The sequence below is a fragment of the Camellia sinensis genome, chromosome 10, assembly GCF_055761805.1.
Source record: "Camellia sinensis isolate YWXY chromosome 10, ASM5576180v1, whole genome shotgun sequence".
Taxonomy (NCBI): Eukaryota; Viridiplantae; Streptophyta; class Magnoliopsida; order Ericales; family Theaceae; genus Camellia; species Camellia sinensis.
Window position 1 is genome coordinate 172,551,787 of NC_138970.1, and position 24,310 is coordinate 172,576,096.

General features: G+C 34.6%; 1 protein-coding gene and 1 long non-coding RNA gene across 11 annotated transcripts; one reads left to right on the forward strand and one right to left on the reverse strand.

The window, feature by feature from the left end:
* Positions 1–4,355: 4,355 nt before the first annotated feature.
* On the reverse strand, positions 4,356–12,891 carry LOC114301087 (uncharacterized). Of its 10 annotated transcripts, none has more exons than XR_014342936.1 (7): positions 12,739–12,891; positions 12,417–12,626; positions 10,863–11,528; positions 10,086–10,191; positions 9,010–9,099; positions 8,681–8,847; positions 4,356–7,139 (listed from the first exon to the last, which is right to left on the reverse strand). It is a non-coding gene; the product is annotated as an uncharacterized LOC114301087 (long non-coding RNA). The 10 variants fall into 10 exon arrangements; XR_014342931.1 differs by having other exon boundaries at positions 8,681–8,840; positions 10,033–10,191; XR_014342928.1 differs by having other exon boundaries at positions 10,033–10,191.
* Positions 12,892–17,023: 4,132 nt separating this feature from the next.
* On the forward strand, positions 17,024–24,069 carry LOC114301068 (protein FAR1-RELATED SEQUENCE 5-like). Its single transcript, XM_082890622.1, has 4 exons — positions 17,024–17,086; positions 22,376–22,495; positions 23,248–23,394; positions 23,644–24,069. The coding sequence occupies exons 1-4, from the start codon at positions 17,024–17,026 to the stop codon at positions 24,067–24,069; spliced, it is 756 nt and encodes a 251-aa protein (XP_082746748.1).
* The last annotated feature ends 241 nt before the right edge of the window (positions 24,070–24,310 follow it).

Sequence of the window (24,310 nt, forward strand, 5' to 3'; positions counted from 1 at the left end):
AGTGTGTATAATTTTTGCTTTTTCTTTGGAACAAAGTAACTTCTTGAACTTATGTTTAATTGTATCCTAAATTTAATGAAGTTTATTTTATTTTTTATTTTTTTGAATCACTTTAGTTGAAAAGTATTTAAGGATGAAGGACTTTTAAATATTTCTCCTCTGGTTAAGAGACAAAAATAATTGTTATTAATTCTATTATTTGTTTGATTTTTTTTTTCTGTTAGGATTATGCATTTGTAATTAAAAAAATGTTATTAATTCTAGTATTTGTTTGCTATTAATTTTTTTTTCTGTTACAAATTTTTTTTGAGTTATAAAATATCAATTATAAAACAATCTATCGACACTAATTGTGAGAAACTAGATTTTTGTTATATTTTGTCTAAATTATTAAATTTTATACATTAAACCCCGTGCTTCATATGTTGGAAAAAATAGTTTTATGGTGACTTTAATGTGAAATTAAAGTATGTCTCAACCATTGGTAGAGGTGAGATTAAATGGGTTTAAATTGTTTATAACAAGATCTTTACACCATAAAAAAAATGACCAAAAACATTAAGAATTGAATAAAAAATTGTCTCATAAAGTTGGTCTCATGAATGAAGCATTGGAAATTGTGTATAACTACTAATTCCACATTGATTGTAGAGAAAAAATTTGATGGGTATTTAAATCTCAAGGATTTGATAAGGGCATGAGCTTTTTGGGGCATCCAAATTTTTTTAAGGAAGGGAGTTATAGATGCTTGAAGGATGGAGTTAGTCCAAGTTGCTTACACAAAAATTGTCACACACGCACGTGCCGCCTGCTGGGCTGTGTCTGAGTCCATGGATCTTGAGGCTTGAGGCTTGCTGGAATGGGTTAGATTTGGGCTAGATCGGATTGGTGGTCCACCAACCTAATCTTTTTGGGGCCAAATTTGTTTGGTGGCTGTAGATATACACACATGTATATACAACGTGTAATTCACTTACTTATTTCCCATTATTGTGCATTACTCCATCAATTTTGCAGGAGTAATGGGTGCATTTGCTGCCAGCCTTTATGGCTGGGAGGTTCCTCCTCTCTTCCCCATTGTGTATAAAGGAGGCCATCTTCGTTGGTTTCAACACAGAAATTGCTACTGTTGTCAGTTTGCTGGAGCTAACAAAATTGACTTCTGCGTTAGCGAGTTCTAGACCTTCGTATCTTGGGAGACAGAGACCGACAGACCTCCAGCACCCACGGTGAGGCGATGACTATGTTTTAAGGAGACTGTGGTACCACACAGGCTTCGGTTTGCTATTTTTTCTATGCTTTATCTTGTTATGTATTTCTATTAGATCTACTTGTAATTTCCTATGTTTTCATGTTCTATAATTTAATTCAAAAATGTAGTCTCTAGGATGAGTTAGATTTATGATTTATTATTATGAAAATCAATTTAATTAAGCATGAGTCTATTTGTTTATTTTATTTAAATTACACAATTTATACATCAATCTTAAAACAGATTCTATATGTTTTCCCTGATATTAGATAAATAGATTCATATGTAATAGATTAAGAAAAATGTTTCATACCACTAATTTAGCACCACTAATGCACCACTAATGACGTGGCATCATGTAGATCCCATCATTGATGTGATAGTTTGGCCTTTGTTGTTGTTGTTGTTGTTGTTTTTCTTCTTCTTCTTCTTCTTCTTTTTTTTTTTTTTCTCTTTACATTGTCATCTCATTAGTGATCCTTTTAAAACTTTAAATTTATAGTGCTGTAAATCAAAATTGATAGATTAGTACGGTTGCAAATGATGCATATGTATAATCACTTTCTTACATAGAAGGCATGATTATGGTTTGACTTTTATTCATTATATTTAAGTGTTAAAAACAAAACTGCATGCTATTGTTCTTGTTTTCCGAACCACCTGGAGGAATTCCCACATGCTGATAGCTATTGTTTCAATGATACCTAAAATGGGATTTAAATTAAAAAACAGACAAACAAACAAACAAACAAGTGCTTGATGCTATTAGATATGGAAGTGCTTGATTAATTTTATAGTATATGCGAATATATTTATCATGTGTAGGGGTGTAATTTTGGCTCGGCCCATGTCGAGCTTTGCAGGCTCCCGCCAAAAATCAGGTTGTGTTGGGCCGACCCACAGGACAGAAAACTAGGCCCAGGCACAAGGGTATTTGGACTTTGGGTGGGCTAGTGGGCCGGGCTTCGGGCTGGGCCCCTAGGCTTGGGTTTAGGCTCGGGCTCGGGCTTTGTGCGGGCTTGGGCGGGCCTAAACAATTTAAATTTTTTTTTAAAAATTTTTTTCATCAAAATTTTATTATTTTTCATTAAAAATAACACTGGGCCTCGGGTGGGCTGGGCAGGCCGGCCCTCGGGCCGGGCTTTTGGGCAGGCTTTGAGTAGGTTGATGGGCTAGGCCACGGGCCGGGCTTCAAAACGATGGACCAGGCCCTGGCCCAAGGTCTCGGGCTGGGCTTGGGCCTTAACGGGCCGGGCCCACCTTGGGCCGTAGGGGGGCTTCAGGCCACCCGCGGGCCACGGGACAAAATTACACCCCTAATCATGTGCTTCGGCACTGTTGCCTTTATTAGTCCATTGTCGGACTGCATAACTTTATGCATGGGAAGTCGCATGTATCTGCATATTAATTTATTTTGCATATTGTTTGGTTTGAGTATAAGGTGTTAATTTTATGAGTGTGATTTTTAATTTTTTTATCATGATTTACATGTCTTTTATTTTATAATTTTATAATATAATTTGAATGTTCATGAGTATTTCAATTTTTTTCCCATATTTATTATTTTCTAGATTTTTAAGATAATGTGCATGTTCTTTATTTTCTAGAGTTCTAGAATTATGTACATATCTTATTTCTAGATTTTAATTTAATTTGCAAGTTAATTGCTTTTAATTTTATAGAATTATTTACATATCAAGTGCTTCCTAGAATGGCCTGGTAATAGTTTATTCTCCTAGTATAATTATGCATGATTTTGTATTCTAGAATTATTTGGCTGTTAATTGTGTAATAATTTCCTATAACTCCCATCGATTAATTTTAATTTTTAGAGTTATAATTTTTGTAATTTATTTAAAAGTTATAAGTTTAGTTGTGTAACTTGCCTAGCATTTTTAATTTTTACTTAATTTTGTTATTATATTAATTTATTCCTTTTTCAGTTTCTTTCAATTGTTTTCATTGTGTTTTGTTGCATTTTTCCGCTAACTTTTTTTACAAGAATACCTATACGCAAGGGAAGGGAAAAAAATACAAATCCAAATGAATAAATTTGGAATTGCAATAAAAATTTGGATTACTAACCTTTTTGTTGAACAGAAATACCTAAGCATGGAAAGGAATTTTTTGAACCATAAGAATCCTTATTTGGATTGGTTTCATATCTTAAAATGTGAAGCAATATTTTTCTTGTGTTTTTTAAGCAAGTTTGTTTTCTGTTTTGGAAGCATTTTATTTGTTTATACTTATTGTAGTAATTTTTTTTAATTGCTTGTAATTTATAGCAATTTTTTAATTGCTTGTAAATTTGAAACTTGGTTTGTTTTAACTTAATTTATTCTCTGAAAAAGTTAATTCTAAAAATTGTTTCCCATGGATTAGGAGTCAACATGGTCTTAAAAGTTTTGTCTAAGGTTAATTGGGTCTCAAGTGGGACCAGTGTGATCCCTCCAGTCTTCTTGGAAACTTTTTGGACCATGTTCGATTCTAAGGTAAGTGGTAAAACTAGTTTTGAATTAACTTTCAACTTTGAGATTTTCTAGTGTTAAGTTTAATTTTTGAAAACACAGAATCACTACAACAAAAAAAGGTTTTTACGATGAGCAATGCACGCCGTAAAAACCCTTCAACAACGTGCAACGCGCGTCATATTATAACCAGTCATGAAAAGTCATTCACTTTCAACGACATACTTTGTATGCCGTTAAAAACTATTTAACGAGAGATTTTATTCGTCGTCATTACTTTTTCTATGACATGTTATAGTACGCCGTTAAAAACTATTTAACGGCAGATTTTATACGTCGTTATTACTTTTTCTATGACTACTTTTGCACGCCGTTAAAAACCCTTTAACAGCAGATCTTGTGCGTCGTATTTTATTTTCTACAACAACTTTTGCACACTGTTAATTCAAGGGACAAACCACGACATTCATTACTGGTCATCGAATATTTAATACAATGACCTATTTTGCTTGTCGTAGATAGCCCAAGTTTTACAGCATTTTTTTCATGTCGTAGAATATGTAAATTTAAAAAAATAAAAATAAAAATCAGCAAGTTATATTTCACCTATTTTGTATAATTTAAGAAAACATTACAAACAAGTTTCACAAATATATATATATATATATAAGCATTAATCAAACATCAAAATATTATTTCAAGTATCCATAAAAAAACTACCCATAAGTTCTAAATATCCAAAAACTATCTATACATTCCAAACCATCTAAAAACTATATTTCTAAAAATAAAAAACTATCGCTAAGTTCTAAACCATCCAAAATGTTCTAAATCATCCAAAAAAATATTGGATATTTCCTTAACGATGGGAAATCAACAATATTGTTAGATGGGAATGTAGAGACCCTAATGCTTGGTAACTGCACGTGAAACCCTAAGCCTTAGGTTAATAGCATTTTAGCCCATAGTTCCATAAAAGTCTGTATAATGGCCCAATAAAGAATAATTTTAAAGCCTAGAACACCACTTTATAATTAGAAATACCCTAACACTTGACTTTTATTTATTTTACCTCCTAATTTCTAAATTAATTTATACATTTTATTTTCTTTTTTAGCCTAGTTGCATATTTACTAATTCTTTGAACCTTAATTATTTATTTGAGCAAATAAATAGCTATAAATATATTTATAAAAAAAATCGTTTTATTATGTATTTTAATATTTATTTGAGCAAATTAGTAGCAAATTAGTGGAAAAATATCGAGATATTTATAAGTTTGCTTAGGCATTAAGTTAGAAGAGTAGATTGGTCTTTATAACCCAATTCATAGCCTATAAATTGAGAAGCATTAACTCAATTCCACTCTCACGTTTTTAGCAGCCTAGGGAGAGGGTGAGAGAGGGAGAGTGTGATTAAGGGAAGTAGAGAAGAAGGAAAAAAAAAAAAGAGAAAAAGAAGAAAAAGTGACTCAAGAAGGTAAGAACACTTCTTCTTCTTGTCTTCTCCAATTCTTTCACCATCCCATCCTATTGTTTAGATGCTCTCTTGTGTTGCATATTAATGGGAAATAGGGTTTTTGATGTGTATAAAAGTGTGGGTTTGATTTAGTGACTTTGCCTTACAAATTTGTCAAATTATGCATTGCTGCAACTTCTCTAATTTAAAAGAAATATCAAATTTATTTATTTTTCAAATTTGAATTTAGTGTAGTCTATTTGGTGTGTTTAGAGCTTGTGATAATTTTATTAACCCCTAATTATGTGTTTTTAGGGCTTGGATATTTTATTTAAAAATCTGGTCATGAGTCTCTGAAAAACAATCCACTTCTTGCAATTTTATAAAATTACAGAAAAATCATCTCATATTGGTTCTTCTGTCAAAATTTAGAATTATGGTTCCTCTTTCCTATGGAATTTATTTGGGTGAAAATCATTGGGTAGATTGAGAGGAAAGCTAGTTTTCCCAAAGGGTAACAAATTTGAACAGGTTTTTGAATATAGCTTGTAGATGAATTTCTGGAGGTGCTGAGCAAATTCTGAGAATTCAAATTGAAACTAGACAGGTTAATTATTATTTCTGTGCAATTTCAGCCCCTAATTTGACCTAGAAGTAGTTTTCCCAAAGCATTCTTGTTAGCCTTGCAGAACCGAACAGTGCTGGAAATGGTGTTTTATTGTGTTATTTGTCTCTAAGTATTTCAAAGCATGCCTAATGTTATTTGCTTGCCTTACCATACCTATGTATGACTATCATGGGCTATATTTCTTCTCTTATGTTTGTCTCTTGCTCTTTTATATTACCGAATTACCGAATGTGACTAACTTGCTTGGCAAAAGATCTAATAATTGGGAAATGAAAAGGGGTTAGTAATGGGTGACGTTGACCCTTGTGCTTCAGAATGATTTATGTAATATACATGTGAATGGGATTAAAACCAAATTAATGAGTTAAGTCTTGTGCAAGTGGTCTAAGCGAGCCCCTAGGTTGACACGAATGTATTCCGACTCTATGCGGTGGTTTTAGGGTGTAAGCGAGCGCTTTGATATGGTATGTGCAGGGTTTAAGCGAGCCCTAGGCACGATTCGGTATGGTATGTGCAGGGTGTAAGCAAGCCCTAGGCACGATTTTGGTGTAAGCGAGGCCACTTGTTTGGCCGTCCCTTTTGAGGTCCATTAATGCCACTGACAGGTAAATAACCGGAAGGTAGGCATAGCTGGAAAGGTCTGCAAAGTAGCAAAATGGGGAGTTTTGAATAGTCCGGTGTTCAATCCTTGTGGTTGGGTAGAAGGATCTCTTTGGAGGATTCTAGATGTCTAGACTAACTACTAATTCATAGATCCTTTTATAAGATTGTTTGTTATGTTACCTGATTTGTTCTGTGAATGGTTGATTGATTGATAAAAGATATGGGGGTGTGTGTGTTTTTACTGGGCATTTCAAGCTCACGGCATGTCATGCCAGGCGAGGAAGCAATTTACGGTAGTGAAGGTTATCCCGAAGGCAATCAAGATGATTGGAGTCGTGGTTCACTTGAAGATTTCGACTAGTAGTTTTTTTTTTTTTTTTTTTTTCCTATGCCTTTTGGTTTGACAGTGTTTTGTAATCCTATAGTGGAACACAAATGAATTAACTATGGTATTAATTTTGCTTATATGTGTATATTAAGATGTTTTGGTTAGCTATCCTGTTTGAGTTGTAATTTGTATTTTTTTTGGTTTACGGTCATGAATTTTGGGGCGCCACAGGGAATGCAAGGTTTGAACCCTCGTTCATGTATTCAGTTTCAGAAGGAATTGACTGAGCTTGTTGTGGACATGGAATGGACTCAACTGCATTTGGATGAGAAGTGTCAGCACCTGGTTTCTCTCTCTTAATTTGAACCTTGGGCTTGGGTTGGAATTTGCCACCGCGACGTCCTGAGATCAACCAGCTATCACTTGAGCATCTAAAAGATTTAATAAAATGAAAATTTAGCAATATTAAATCAAAGGCTCAACCAAGACTAATCACTTAATATTTATCATCTTCTGTGGGTTCCACATTAACTTAACTACATCAGTATCATAGTATCATACTCTCTCATAGAATTGACAAGAGAACCAAACTATCAAAGTAATCATGATTCTACTCCATAGAAGGTTTACGATGTTCTAAACAATGGTGCCAACTTTAACTGGCACTACCGAGTTGATTGATTCAATCAAGTATCCATATCCGAAGTATCTATTTGATGCACTAAATAGCACTCTATAAGACTGTAACTTACCCAAGGCTAATGACTCCAATGTACCCAAAAAAATAAAAAAAGATTGTAACTAGCTTTACACATTCAAGAAAGTATATATTGTGTATTTTATTGATCATTTATTTTGCAGTGAAACTAATATGTTGGACTTGTGTACCATATAGTTCACAAATATATATATATATATATATATATTTTTTTTTTGGGGGGGGGGGTTTGTTCTTACAAGACATAATATAACATATTAATTATCCCAAGGGAAGAGGGGACTGGTGGGCTTCGAATCCTGATTAGTGAGGAAACAACCAAGGGCCCGAGCTATTGGGCCAAATGCTATCCTCAGATAGTTCGTAGTTGGTTTACAATATGTTCTTCAATTTGAAACTAACCAATGTTGGACAGGTCACAATAACAAGTTAAGGGTGCATTAGTATGTTAGAATCTTTGAAGTAGGTCCTTACTTATTTTGAGCTAATATGCTCTTATATATATAGCACATGATAATGTACTTCTCCATCAAACATTTTTTCTTGACTCAAAGATGAATTTTCAAGTATGCTAATTCAACTGTTTGTTACTTCATAGCAACAAGCAAGCAATGTGCACATCATTTCTTTCTTCACTAGCATGTGACACACACATATTTCAGGTTCGGTATATTGCATAAAGTAAAAAAAAGAGAAAATTTTACAGATTCACAAACTATCATTATCATTTTGGTCTCTTTAGCCCAAAATAATTACTGCTAAAAGCCAAATCACATGTTTACTTCAATTCCGATGCAAAAAATCTATATAAAGGAATATATTGATGCATTAGCTTCCAGCTAAATTGTTTAAATCTAGATTATTAGCCATTATATGTCGCACCAATCTTCGTCGAAACTAGGTTAAGAATATATCTAGATATAGCTTGGCCTTACAGAATATCCCTTGAAGAATTGTTTGTCTCTTATGATTCATATTTAGCATATTTGAAGGGAAAACAATAAATCACCAAATCCATGGTACTTATAGTTAGGACTTGGTTACAGACTCGTCGGTCCAAGACTTACTACTTCTACTATCCTTTTCATTTTATCTACAAAAATTATTCGTTTGCAAGAGTTTCGGAAATTAACATTCAAGAAAAGAAGTTTCGAACGGATTTATTAGAACTATTGTAAATTTTGATAGCATCTCAATGTCATTGCAAATAATTAAGGTAAGTTACCTATTTGCACCAATCCAAGTAGCTAAGTCGTTGTCCATCCATTCATCCCATACCCTTCCAAAAAGTTCTATTAAAGCATCCCTATTCTCATCCCATGCTTCCAGAATAACAGGTTTTATCTTTGACCAGTTCTTCAATATTCCCTCAACTGTGAGTCCCTCTGTAGCCTTACATATCAAACCATAGCAGTCAAGTCCAGAACAATTTGAAAGAAGCGAATATAAATATCCCAAATTGATCTTTATTTTTTATTTACTTTTTTTTTGTTTTTAATCTGTGCTAATCAATTCAATTAACAAAATACAAGTTACTACTGAGTGAGTACACACCGATGATTTGCAAATATAAGGAACTCTTATCTCCAACAGCAACCTTACAAGCAACAGGTTTTCATATCCAGTTTTTACCACAGGTCGCACCTGCCACAGTATGGGAAAGTGATTATTTTGAAAATAATCGATATCTTGGCGTCTGTCTTGTTCTTTTTTTTTTTTTTTTTTTTTTTTTCAACTTTCAGCATAAATTATCTCTAAATATAAGCCCACTGTTTTTATCATTGATTTTTCAACTAAGAAGTAATTGAGACATCCATTAGAAACATCAAATGGTATGTAAATAAGAATTTATCAAGCTAATTTGTATGTAAGAAATAACTTAACAAATGTAAGCACATGTGATCACAAATTGGAGATTCAACTAATGCAAATCTGTTGTTATCAATAATTAAACATCTTTTTGTTCATGAATTAAATTTTCAAGTAGAATATCACCCACTCCTATATTCTCTCTCTCCCCTCTTTCCTTTCTTTCATTCTCTTCTCTTCATTCAGCAAATACATACACACACTTTTAACTTAATAATTTCTATAATGGAACTTCAGCTCCAAAAGTAGCAAAGAGAAGGTTTCTCAGGTGCCAAACAGAGCAGCAGCACATTCAGAAAACAGAGGTGGCAACAACAACAACAAAAGCAAGTTTGTTCGGGTGAGACAAAGGCCTTTTGGGAAATGGGTAGCAGAGATCAAGAACACAACTCAGAAAGTTTCAAAATAAAGAATCCAAGTCAAATTAGAGTCTATATTATTTACAAGTTTAAAAAGAAACTTTCAATCTATTATAGAAGAAATTAGAGTCTCTCTTTTTAAAAAAAAAATAAAAATAAAAATAAAAAAAAACCTTTAAAAGCATCATAAAAAAATCAAATTCTAATTTTAACAGGAGGATCACTCTAGGTTTGTGGCTGCTGTGATAACAATAGGAGGATCACCCCAGTGTACAACAAAATAAAAAACTAACCAACTAAAGAAATTGTTTATTAGCAATTTAAAGAACGAAAGTTATATCATACTTACATGTTGGATTTCAACTCATATTCTTTAGTACGAAATTAATCCATTCAACTCACACTTTATCAAGTATGAAATTCTTGGACTGAAATAGCAGAAATAGCAGCTCTGTCTACCAGCTCTAGTTGGAGAGAAATAGCAGAATCTTTACCAAATAGAGGAAACCTGAGGAAATTGTCATTCAAAGTACCATTAACGTGATCAGATTTAGATCCCTTGCTCAGAAAACCAAACCAAGCATTAAGTCCCATCACAAAAGAACTCAAAAACCAAAAAAAAAAAAAAATAATAATAATAATTAAAGTTTAGAAACAGTAGGAACTTACTATTTAAAAGTCAAGTGTCATCACATTCTAGTGCAAAAATCAGTGCCATCACTTGTGGAAAGAGTGCTTGAAAGCTTTTATCTATGCAATATATGTTACAGAAGGACTATAACACTTTCCAAATGTACATAAAATTTTTAAGATCTCCTCTTATAAGTTGAACAAGAATCGTGACTCCTATGACAGGAATCCATTAGGCATTAAGAGATACAACAATAATTTAATAATCAAAGATGCGTAGTTGTTAAGTGTTAAAGTAGACTTTAATAAATGAGAAGTCAAAACTGAAACTAGAAAATAGATTTAATTTGCATATGTAGCATTTTACATTGTGGAAGGAAAGGGAGTTCAAAATAATATTAACAAGACACAAGCTTAAACCACTGATTAGACATTAACTATAATACTCTATAAAGTAGCTTAAATAGTGAATATCGATTGAAAAACATGTAAATATTCTTGAGCCCAATGAAACCATGATAAATGAAGTATCTAGCAAGAAATATAAACCTATAATGGCAGAGGAGTGATGATAACCAGAAGAGACTTTAATAATTTCCTTGAGAAGTCTAGAAACTTTGAGGGGCTCCTACATTAATAATACAACCAGATTACATGGTCAATTCAAAGGAACTCCATTGGAAACATTACAAATAACAATCTAAACAATCACATCTCTTTTTCCTTTTTATTGGTACTAAATTATTTTATGTTAGTTATGACCTAAAATTAACTCAAATTTTTTTTACGCACACAACTTGGTCGCCCTGAACATAATTTCTTTACATGACCATCATTCATCTACTTCATTTAAAAACAACTATTACACAATTTCATAAGTGACATAGTTACTTTAGTCAGTGACTTGATATAAATATTTTGCACAAAATTTTAGTATGAAAAGCAATTCTTTTAACACCAATGGTCCAATGTAAGTAAGTATCGTCGGAGTTGTTTTTAACTCCAAGTAAACCACATTCTCTGCAGCAAAGTCTTCGACAACCTACTTCATGAAAAAAATAGTGAATAAGATTTTGAGTAGAGCATTAAAACTTTTATACAAGGACAGGTGAATTTTTCATACTTCTTGAGTAATTTTGGTAAGGATTTTGTGGTCAGTAGTAACAATGTGGATCAAATCAAACAACTTGAACACTTCTTGAAGTGAACGGTCATCTACATTACAAAAAGAGTTTTAAGCATAAGTCTAAAGAAAAAGTATCAGAATTACAATGTCAACAGTGAATTACAAATACCAAAATGGGCTTACTCTTTAGAATAGCATGCTCTACATCAGAGAAAACAATAGTACCCTTTTCACCCAAACCTCTAGCAAGATTTTTGTATAACAAAATTTAACCATTTAATACATCAACACTGAAATGCTCTCAACCTCTTACCTTATTGGGTGCTAAGAATACTATAATATATAAGTATATGTACACCCTTTTCCTCCCAAAACTCTTACAACTTCTTTGTTTAACAAACTTCAACCCCCCTACCCCCCCCCCTAAAAAAAAAAAAAAAAACTTCCAACCATAAAAATCTTCAACAATCAAATGCTTTCAACATTTTTCCATTTTGGCTGCTAAGAATTCATAAGCTATATAAAGTATATATGAAGATTTAGTATAATTGGTTAACTTGTACGTATTAAAAAAAGGGTTTAATTTTGCAAATAATTTCGTACATAAGGGAAATAACATTACAAATAGTCAAAGAAGATAGTGAGTGAAATTAACCAAAATAAACAGAAGTAGAAAAATAATATGTAATTTGAGTGGGGAATTTATGCAAACATGTGTGAAGCATTGTAAAAAAACACAACCAAATACAAGATTAATAAACCCCATTTGATATTTTGAATACATGAATCAAGATCATCATATCATTAAAAAAAGAATTCAAAATTCCATCATTTGTCAATGGCGGTGGGTGGGTCAATTTGGGGGTGGGTTTGTGTGAAGGTATGCGAAGGGAACAAAAAATCCTAGACATTGAAATTGGGGGAAGAGAGAAAGAGATAGAGATACACACACAGAGCGAAAAATATAAAGGACATGCCTGGGGGTAGTGCTCCAGTGGTGGATCGTGCTGCAAGATAAGAAGAGAATGGTTGCTGGTTTGGGATGGTGATATCAATGGTGGTGGTGATTGACAGGGGAATGGTGAGCGGTGGTAGCAATGTGATGATGTGCGACGATGAGCGACGGTGGAAGATTGACGAACACTATGTGGTCTTATGTGACATTGAGATGAGTGACGGTAGTGACTCTGTGAGAGAGAGCAACAGAGATCAGAGAGAGAACCTATTTGTGAAGAATAGATTAGGGATTTCAGATACACAACCAAAAAGAGAAGAGAAGCATGAGACGACGATAGATACCTTTGGTTTCAGATACATAACCAAAGAGAAAAGATGAGATGATGTTGGTAACCCTAGCAATTGATTCGGCCTTCGTCATCATCAGAGAGAGAGATTGAAACCCTTGTGATGTTCTATTCTAATTAGAGGAAAACAACATAGTTATTTTGAAAAAAAAAAAATTTATAATATTTTTGTTCTTTTTTTTTGGTGATTGGCGTCCCAAATTTTATTTTGGCACTTTATTTTTATTTTTTTTATTATACAATTCACGACATGCATTGTGCGTCGTAAAAAGGTAAAACTTTTAATGGCAGGCGATGTGTGCATCGTAAAAAATGCAATACTTTTAATGGCGGGCGTTGTATGCGCCGTGAAAAGTATTCACTTTTCATGACTAGCATATGTGCGTCGTGTATAATTGATGTATTAACGGCACACCGTATGTACGTCGTAGAAAGTTTTATTCTTTACGGCATGCATTGCAAGCTGTAAAAAAATCATCATTATTACCATTCACGGCGTACGCAATAGACATGCCGTGGTTGGAAAAATATTTACGACGTGCAAAAAAAGCAAGTCGTAAAAGTGAGAAACTACGACGTGTATTTATTGTATGCCGTTGATGTGGTGCCGTAAAAAGTCAATTTTGTTGTAGTGAATAGTAAAATTATGTTGTATTTTTCAGAAATGACAACTATTACTAATGTTGTTGCTGCTGCTACTAATGTTGGTGGGGATCAGAACCCTGAGACAACTGGCTTGCCAACCCCTGTTGTGATCTCTGTGGTCAACCCTATTGTTGTGACCTCTGTGGTCAACTTTATTACTACTCCTGTTGTTCCAGGAGGACCACTCAATCATCATGAGAGCCCGGAGAAGTTCACTAGAGTGAATTTCAAGAGGTGATAGCAGAAGATGTTATTCTACCTTCCTACTCTTAGCCTTGCGAGGTTTTTGAGTGACGATCCACCGGCAGTGGAGGAGAATGGGCAAGACAAGCAGAAGCTCATAGCCATAGATGCTTGAAAGCAGTCAAACTTCCTTTGCCAGAACTATATTCTGAATGGCTTGGCTAATTCACTATTCAATGTGGTCTATGCCAAGAAGCTAGCAAATGAGCTGTGGGATGCTTTGGACAAGAAGTACAAGACCGAGGATGTTGGGGTAAAGAAATTTGTCATTGGTTGATTTTTGGACTTCAAAATGGTGGACTCAAAATCCGTCATCAGTCAAGTCCAAGATTTCCATGTAATGCTGCATGAGATTCATGCAGAGGAAATGTTCCTGAATGAATCATTCTAAGCAGCTACATTGATTGAAAAGCTTCCTAACAGCTAAAAAGACTTCAAGGACTACTTGAAGCATAAAAGAAAAGAGATGACAGTCGAAGAGCTCGTTATCAGGCTCTGGATTAAAGAAGACAACAGGAGGAAATGGGGGAATACCTCCACTGTGAAAGTAAACATGGTTGAGCATGGCAAATCCTCAAAAGTAAAAAAGAAGCCACGTACAGGCAAAAGTTCAAAACTGGAGGCAAGAAGCGGTGTCTCCAAAAGGTCGGTCTACAAGTCGAAGGAATCTACTTTCAGGTTCAATGGAAAGTACTTCAACTGTGGAAGTGATAGGCATCGGGTGGTTGATTACCGCCAAAAGAAGAAGCCTTATAAGAGGTTGAAATAGAGGATCTGCCACAAGATGTGGATGACATGCATCTATCAGCTGTCGTCTCTGAGATGAACATGGTCGGGTCCAACCCGAAAGAATAATGGGTGGACACTAAGGCCACTCACCACATCTGTGCTGAGAAAAAGATGTTCACAACTTTCAAACTGGTTTCAAACAGTAAAAAGTTGTTCGTAGGAAATTCTACGACCTTAATTGTTGAGGGTAAAGGCAAAGTGGTCCTGAAGATGACTTGAAGAAAAGAGTTGACTCTGAACGATGTCCTATTTGTTCCGGACATTTGTAAAAACCTTATCTCGGGGTCACTCCTAAGCAAGCATAGCTTCTGGATGGTGTTTTAGTCTGATAAGGTCGTGTTGACCAAGAGTGGGGTCTATGTGGGGAAGGGGTATATGTCGAGCGGTATGTTTAAGCTTAATGTGATGACTATTATCCCTAAAGTTAATGAGAAAGTTTCTACTTCTGCTTATATGCTTGAGTCCCCCGAATTATGACATGGTAGACTTGGTCATGTGAATTTTGACTCTTTGTGTAGATTAATCAAGTTAGGTCACATACCATCTTTCAAGATTAATCCAAATCATAAGTATGAAACTTGTGTAGAAGCTAAATTGACAAAGACTTCATTTCATTCTGTTGAAAGAAGTACCGAACCTTTAGATTTAGTGCACGGTGATGTGTGTGACTTGAAAGTCGTACAATCATGTGGTGGCAACAAGTACTTCATCACTTTTGTTGTTGATTGTACTAAATACTGCTATGCGTATTTACTTAAAAACAAAGATGAGATAATTAATAAATTCATTCTTTTCAAGAATGAAGTTGCGAATCAACTAAGCCAAAAGATCAAGGCTTTAAGAAGTAATCGTGGTAGAAAATATGAATCCTCGTTTATTGAGGTTTGTGCTCAATCTGGAATTATCCACCAAACTACATACCCCTGAGTCAAATGGTGTTGCTGAGTGGAAAAATAAGACGTTGAAGGAAATGATGAATGCAATGTTGATAAGTTCTGGGTTGCCGCAGAACTTGTGGAGGAAAGCAATTCTCACCGTGAATTATATTCTAAATAGAATATCTCGGAAGAAAGTGAACAAGACACCATATGAATTATGGAAAGGCCGCAAGCTTTCTTATAATTTCCTACGAATGTGCGGGTGTCTTGCAAAAGTGGTGGTACCAACACCCAAGTGGGTTAGGATAGGTCCGAAAATCGTGGATTGTATATTCATTGGTTATGCACAGAATAGTAGTGCATATAGGTTTCTTGTGCAGAAGTCTAATATTTCAGATATACACAAGAATACCATGATGGAGTCAAGGAATGCATCTTTCTTTGAGAATGTGTTTCCTTGCCAAAACCAAGGAGATGATCAAAGTTTTGAAAAGGAACTTGAAGATGATCCTAGTGATAATGATCAAGATGAAGAAGTAGTTGAGCCAAGAAGGAGTAAGAGGGTTAGGACTGCCAAGTCCTTTGGCCCGGACTTCTTGACTTATATGTTAGAGAGAGAACCTCAAACTTTCCATGAAATTATAACTTCACCTGAAAGTCCCTTTATGGAAAGAAGCAATTAAAAGTGAGATTGACTCCATCTTATAGAACCATATTTATGAGTTGGTTGATCTACCCCCACACAGTAAGGCCTTGGGGAGTAAGTGGATATTTAGAAAAAAGATGAAAGCGGATGGGTCAATTGATAAGTATAAAGCTAGGCTAGTTATCAAAGGATATAAGCAACGAGAAGGTCTGAATTACTTTGATATGTATTCACCTGTGATAAGGATTACATCTATTCACATGATGATTGCGATAGCCATTTTATGTGGTCTAGAAATACATCAAATAGATGCAAAGACAACTTTCTTAAATGGGGATTTAGATGAAGAAATCTGCAAGGAGCAACGCGAGAAGTATTCATCTCCCAGCTAAAATAAGAAATGCTATAAGCTTGTCAAGTCATTATATGGTTTGAAACAAGCTCCTAAGCAATGACATGAGAAGTTTGACAATGCTATATTGTCAAATAGGTTTAAAATCAATGAGTGTGACAAATGCGTATATGTCAAAGATATAGACAGAGGCTATGTCATTTTGTATCTATACGTCAATAACATACTCATTGTTGGTAGTAATGATGAAATGATAACATACTCTTTTTGTGACTTTAATGTGAAATTAAAGTATGTCTCAACCATTTGGTAGAGGTGGGATTAAATGAGTTTAAATTGTTTATAACAAGATCTTTACACCACAAAAAGAATGACAAAAAACCATTAAGAATTGAATAAAAAATTATCTCATAAAGTTGGTCTGATGAATGAGGTATTGGAAATTGTGTATAACTACCAATTCTACATTGATTGTAAAGAAAAATTTTGATGAGTTTTAAACCTCAAAATTTTGATAAGGGCATGAGCCCTTTGGGGCATCCAAATTTTTCGAAAGAATGGAGTTATAGATGCTTAAAGGATAGGCTCAGTCCAAGTTTGTAGCTTGACTTTTCGTGGGAGTTATAGAGCCCTTTGGGGCATGTATTTATTGTATGCTGTTGATGTGGTACCGTAAAAAGTCAATTTTTTTGTAGTGCATAGTGAAATTCAGTTGTATTTTTCAGAAATGGCAACTGTCACTGATGCTGTTGTTACTGCTGTTAATGTTGGTGGGGATCAGAACCCCGAGGCAACTGGCTAGATAACCCTTACTGTGACCTTCGTGGTCAACCCTGTTGTTGTGACCTTTGTGGTCAACTCTGATGCTGCTCCTGCTATTCCGGAAGGACCGCTTAACCATCATAAGAGCCCAAAGAAGTTCACTGGAGTGAATTTCAAGAGGTGGCAGTAAAAGATGTTATTCTACCTTACTACTCTTAGCCTTGTGTGATTTTTGAGTGAGGATCCACCGACAGTGGAGGAGAATGGGCAAGACAAACAGAAGCTCATAGCTCTAAATGCTTGGAAGCAGTCAGACTTCCTTTGCCCGAACTCTATTCTAAATGGCTTAGCTGATTCATTGTTCAACGTGTTTGTAGCTTGACTTTTCGTGCTCCTTTCGGAAGACGAGAAGCCCTACAGTTCGGACTTCTGTGGTTCTGAATCTAATTCCGTAAGTGTAATGTGAAATAGATAAACACAAAAGAATCCAAATCCGACAAATCTTTTGGAAAATCGATTTTGAATCAAAATGCCAAAAAATGGATTGCTTTGCCAGATATAAAGTCACCACCTAGATATTTTTTGGGAAATTTAGGAAACCTGAGACTCGTGCCAAAGGCCGCATGTCCATCATTACCAAGAGCGTCTCGGTTCGGGAACTTAGGTACGAGTGGGGAAGGTCATGAATTGAGCACCCTCGCTCGTCCGATCAAAGATCGGCCTCCACTAATCTTGATGTGATTTTTATTTACATTATATGCTCTTGTTCCGATTTATTAGGTTAACTTTACTATGTGACGTACATATAAGTATAGACTAATTTGCAAAAATGGGAACATTTTGATTTCATGTTTGTTTTTGAAAAGAGTGTTTGCAAATGTGCCACTTGAAAAGGTGGGCTTAAAGATACATTCATCAAATTATTCCAATTTGAGTAACTAGCCTTCATCCACAGACATTCAAGCAATTTATCATTTAAGCACTTAACCTCATGGGAACATGCTTTTACATGGCAACAACCATACTTATGCAATATGCTAAAGCAAATAAAAGCTTACCTAGTTCTCTAAGCCAAAAAGATAAAAGAGTTAGAAAAATGCATGATACTAACTATGCGATATGACTAATGCAACACATGCGATATGTAATTACTAGGCTCAGCTACTAATATGGCATATAAATTAATTTGATAGCATGTGGTCTAAGCACGTATTCAAAAAAGCGTTAAACTAACAATGCAAATTAGAATGATGAATCAAGCCTCGATGCATGCAATACAAGTGGATGCAAACATGGAATATGTTAAACAAAATATAATGTTCTAATCTAACCATCATAAGCAAGTAAGTAAAAAGGAGAAAGACGTGGGGTTGGAAGACATACACATCATTACAACATTGCCTTCGCACAGAAGTGTGCGAATCAAAGTCCAAAAGTCCGAATTTAATTAATTATTACAAAACCAAATGAATAAATAAGTGGGGTTAATTAACTAGCTAACTATGCTATTACAACAAGGATAACCAAGATAAATAAACTCACTATTTAAACTAATCAAGTACAACGACTACCAAGGGACAATAATAATTATTACAATACTTAATAATTAACGAGACTAATTACAACAAACAAAAGTAAATTAATTAATTACAATAATCATAATTTAAACGAGGATGCATAAGAATTGCATGTATGCACATGCACAATGTTCAAGAATAGCTCTGTCTGCCCCAAGCTTGCTGTGTTTCACCTTCAGCCACTGGCCTCTGTTTTCTACAAAAACACACTGCTGACCAAACATTGAGGGCCGGTCGGGCTTCATTGAGAAGGCCAGCCGTGCTTCAATTTGTGCAAAACTCTGTTTTGTGTTCTGAAGTGAAAACAGTGCAGACAAAATTGTTCAGGCTCTGTTTGTCTCTTCCTTCATTTTCTATCATAGAAAAGCCTCGAGAGAATGTTGGAATTGCTTCCAAAGCCATCAATGAGAAAATTGATTGCTTGATGGTTCCGGATGCAATTTTGGACAAAAATCAATAAATGTAATGAATATGGCCACTCATCCCTTCTTATCATGGAATGAATTCAAAAAAGGGAAGTAGAGACGCTTCAAGAATCATAAAAAATGCCATGAATTAGCGCATGATCATTCTTGACTCAATAAACTTGGCATAACGTCCGGCCAAGCCCAAGCAAGATGATTCATTTTCTTTATGTGTGTTGATTGCTTTTAAGCCAATTCTTTTAGTCATTTTTATTCTTTAGTCCATTTGTCCAAAGTGATGATTAAGTCCTCTAAAAGGAGAGAAGTGTCAAACATGAAGTAATTCTCAACATGAAAAAGAGACTACATCGTTGGCAATGAACCTCCGTAGAGATTAAGCCATTAAGCGTAAATCGCTAGTTTATGTTTTGAATAACCGTCAACCAATTGAAACAACTCTCAAATGAAAGAGATGAATGTCAAGTTGATTATCAAAATGAGGTCCTTATACATGGAAATGAGTTGAAGAAAAGCTAGAACAACATGCAACAAACTATGTACAAGGACTTATGATACAACAAATGAACTAATCAAAGATTGAAGTAATTAAATAAATTAGGACAGTCCTAAAACAACCCCTAATATACAAAAAACAATGACAAAACTACTTCAAAAATGGGAAGAAAGTGAACACAAATATGAGAGGACAAGCTAGACAAGCAAGCTTGCACTACAAGCATGATATTCAAAGCATAAAGTAATTAAATGAGTCAAATAGCCCCTAAAACCAAAAAAACAATGACAAGACAGCCCCAAAAACAAGCTAAAAAAAAAAAGTTTGAAAAGCTAGAACAAGTAAGCAAAGATTAAAGAGAACAAAGCTAGTAAGCAAGTCTAAGGAATGGTGGCTAGCCTCTCCACTTTTTAGAATTTTAAACCATGTTTTTCAGCCCTTTAAACCTTTGAAAATTAGTTTGTAAACTAAGAAAAATAGTGATAAAACAAAGGGGATGAGCTATGGAGTAAGGTGCAAGAAATGGTGTTAACCCTCTCTACCTTTGGTAGCTTATTGAAACCCATGTTCAACACTTAAAATGGGCCTAAAACAGCATAAGAACACAAGAAATAGATAGAGATATGTTGAAATGAAAGCAAAACAAAAATGACAAGCTTATAGCTTTTGAAAAGAGTAAGCTTTGGTTGTTGATCAAACTTGATTCCAAACACCCTCAAGTTTATGAAATATGGTTTGAAACTCTAGCAAAAAGCTTCAAGAACAAGCTCGAATGGTGTATGTATAGCTAAAGAAGGTTTGAAGGTCAAAGGAATAAGGAAGATGGTTTTAGCTCTCAAAGCCTTTTGGAAAATTTTCTAACCTTGAATTCTGAAGGAAGAGGTTCTATTTATAAAGTTTGAGCCAAAAAAAAGTCCAAAATATCTTCAAACAAAGATATTTGTTCAATTCCCGTCAGCTATCTGTTTCTCGTCACTGAGACCCGACCGAGCCTTAAAACACACGGTTGAGCCTCAATAATGCACGACCAGGCCTAAAAATACAAGGCAAGGTCTAAAAAAACACTCTGGAGAAATTTTCATTGAGGCTCGGTCAGTTCTCAATGGACCCGGCCGAGTCTTAATGACTGCACTTCAGGCCCGATTTCAAACAGGCATATCTCCCTCATTCGGACTTGGTTTTAGGTGATTTTTAAGTCTAAATTGAAGCCCCAAAAGTTTAGTTTCCAATGGTAGTGGCCTCATATCTAAATTATAAGTTTTCAAAGATATGTCTATTTTCGTAAAGGTTGCTCATTCTTTATCAACGGTTTGATGTTCAACTTCTTTCTAAACTGGTTTTCTTCCCTCCCCTCATATTTTCTTCAACTCCAAACCTATAAATAAGATGGTTCAAATATTTTCTAACCAGTTCACCTCCCTTTCATGTATCTCCACTTTGTCCTTACTCAGTTTACCGAAAAGTGCAATATTTTAAACAAAATGCGAGCCCCCGGAACATCGTAGAAGCATTTGGAAAAAAATTTTAAAATGAGGGTTTTAAGGTCGAAAATAGTTTGGCCAAAATGGGGTGCAAGGTTTGAGATTAGAGCTTGAATCCAAATTTCTTCGCTGAAGATCCAAACGATTACACAATGTTGTTTCATCATTTCAGATTTTTCTTGCTGATATAGACATATATACATATATAACTAGGTCTGTTTGTGTTGTTTGAAATTTCGAAAGCTATGTGTGCATTTTTGTGTTCTTTATGATCTGCATTCATGATTCATGAGTGGGTACTGCTTGATTTTAGTCAAAACTACACATCTGGATAGTGGGTTTTCCATTTCTAGATCAAAATTGTTATTCTTTATCATGCATTTGTGGGTTGAGTGTTAATTCTGCAAATCAATGTGTGCCATGTTGACCTCTTTTTTGCTTTTTTTGGTTGTTGTTCCCTTCTTTCTCTTGTGATTTTTGGGTTTGTGTCTGTGTTGGTGGAGGGTGTGTTTAAATGATGATTCTAATTTTTTTGATTTCTTATTTTTAGCTCTTTTGAAAAAATGTTAATTGCTCTCTTATTAGCTTATTTCTTTTTATATCTTTGGAAACTTTGGCGATTGATGGGCATTAGCTTAATTTGTGATGATCATTGTTAGCTTATTTCTTATATTTCTTTTTATATCTTTGGAAACTTTGGCGATTGATGGGCATTAGCTTAATTTGTGATGATCATTGTTAGCTTATTTCTTATATTTCTTTTTATATCTTTGGAAACTTTGGCGATTGATGGGAATTAGCTTAATTTGTGATGATCATTGCTCTAAATTTTCTTTTGTTGGTTGAGAAGGCTTGTTTTAATATCAACAATGCTACAAACACAGAAACCAAACACTACTAGGATAGAAAGCACATGAATGGATAAAATTTTACAAAATTTATTTGTAGGCCCATTTCTCAAAAATCCTATCCATCACTTTGTTTTTGTGTCTTTGATTTTTTTGGTTTCAATATATACATCTCTCTTGAAGTAGCCAAAGCTTTTCATTTTACTGTATGATAAGCTCTCATTTTAATGTCTTTGGATCACATAGAAACACATACGCACACAACTTGTATTGCTGAGTTTGATCATTAGTATGTTTTGTAGTCTGCTTTGAAAAACAATGAGTTGCAAAGTGTGTAGCCTTTTTTTTGTGTTTGCTTGGCAGTTGGGATATTGTTGCCCTATTTCCTAAAGAAAAAATTTATATCCCAAGCCTACTTACTTTGATTACGTTATTCGATTGGTGTTTATGTTAATTTTATTTTCTTTATTATTTGTATAGTACTAAATTGTAGGTAATGGAAGAAAATAACGTTGTTAATGAGTTGGCCAGTTATGGCTGGAATCCGAAATTAGGCATGCCATTTGACTCTGAACAAGCTGCACGTGACTTTTACAATAACTATGATGGAAAGGTGGGCTTTAGTATTAGGAAGGCGTACGCACACAAAAACAAACAAACTAAGGAAATAACTTCATAGACTTTTGTATGTTACAAAGAGAGAACTCGGGGTATTGACAAACAAGATCCACTAGTAAAATTTTCGAGACAAGAGGTGAGATGTGGTTGTAGTGCCCGATTGAGTATCAAGTTAGAAATTTAGGAAAATATGTTCCAATTGATTTTGTTGAACATCATAATCATGCCCTTGTGCCTCAAAAGTGCATTCATATTTTGTCATCCCAAAGAAAAATATCTACCACCCAAGCAATTGACGTAGAATTGGCTTCAGAATTTGGAATTTCTCTTAGGCCTGCTTATGAGCTATTTTGTAGGGAATCTGGTAGAAAAGCATCACTTGGCTTCATCAAATTAGACCAAAAAAATTACTTGAGATCGAAGAGACAAAAGGATTTGGAATATGGAGAAGCGGGTAGTGTATTGCAGTACTTTCGTAAGAAAACTGTGAAAAATCCATCCTTTTATTATGCAGTCCAATTAGATTGTGAAGAGCCGATAAGTAATAAATTTTGGATTAATGCCCAAATGATAATGGACTATGCTCAATTTGGTGATGTAGTGACCTTTGACACTACTTACAAATTAAATAACGAGCATAGACCTTTTGGAACCTTTGTTGGATTTAATCATCATCGAGAAATAGTTATATTCGGTGCAGTGTTGATGTCTGATGAGACTACCGAATAATTCATATAGTTGTTTCAGATTTTTTTGAAGGCAATGTCAAACAAAACTCCAAAAACTATTTTCACAGATCAAGATGCTGCGATAGCTAATGCCATTCCAATTGTCATGCCTAATACAAACCACCGACTTTGCACATGGCATTTGATGCAAAATGTTGTGAAGCATGTAAGTTCTCTTTTTGGAGATGTAGGAGTGAAGGGTGTGTTTTCAAAATTTATGCATGAAATTGATGATGGAGAATAATTCAAAATACAATGGGACCAAATGCTTGATAGATATGATGCACGCAACAATCATTGGTTGGAGCAGACTTTTGGTGTGAAGGAGAAATGGGGATGGCCATATATTATGAATTCTTGGGTAACTGGAATGAGTACTATTTAACTAAGTGAATCATTCAATGTATTTTTGAAGGATTATCTCAATTATGATCATAACTTGATGGAATTTTTCATGCATTTTGAGAGGGTGCTCTATGGCAAGAGGTATAAAGAATTGGAAGCCGAGTATAATTTGTCCCAAAAATTGCCAAGGGTTTCCATTCCAACTTTGATGTTAAAGCAAATAGTAGATATTTACACCAAAATAATTTTTGAGGAATTCCAAAATGAGTACGTGCAGTCCATTGAAGCGTCCATTGTAGGCACTATTAATGATGGTGAGCGTACCATATTCACATTTCGAACGGTGGTAGATGGAAAAAAAGATAAGAATGTGACAATGGATAGAGATGGTTCTTTGAGTTGTAGTTGTAAGAAGTTTGAAGTGAAGGGCATAGTGTGTCGACATTGTTTGAAGGTGCTTAGAGATATATTCAATGCAACGGACCTTCCTGCATAATACATACTGAAATGATGGACTAAAAAAGCAAGGGCTGAAAGTGTGAAAGATAGCTGTGGGTATGACGTCAAGGCTGATGTGAAACTACATCAAAGTGACCGATATAGGTCATTGATGAATATGTTTAGAGCAATAGCAAGTAGAGCTGCTGAAAGTGAAGAAATTTATCATTTGTCACTTGCAAAAGGTGAAGAATTGAGTGTAATAATTGAAGAAAAATTAAGTGTGCACACTTATGGTC

What these genes read in the sequence shown, in the direction of transcription:
- LOC114301068 (XM_082890622.1), top strand. Translation starts at nt 17,024, where the DNA reads ATGGCAACTGTCACTGATGCTGTTGTTACTGCTGTTAATGTTGGTGGG. An exon ending in GTGGGGATCAGAACCCCGAG is followed by an intron (nt 17,087 to 22,375) that starts GCAACTGGCTAG and finishes ACTAAATTGTAG; the next exon opens with GTAATGGAAGAAAATAACGT. An exon ending in ACAATAACTATGATGGAAAG is followed by an intron (nt 22,496 to 23,247) that starts GTGGGCTTTAGT and finishes TAGTTGTTTCAG; the next exon opens with ATTTTTTTGAAGGCAATGTC.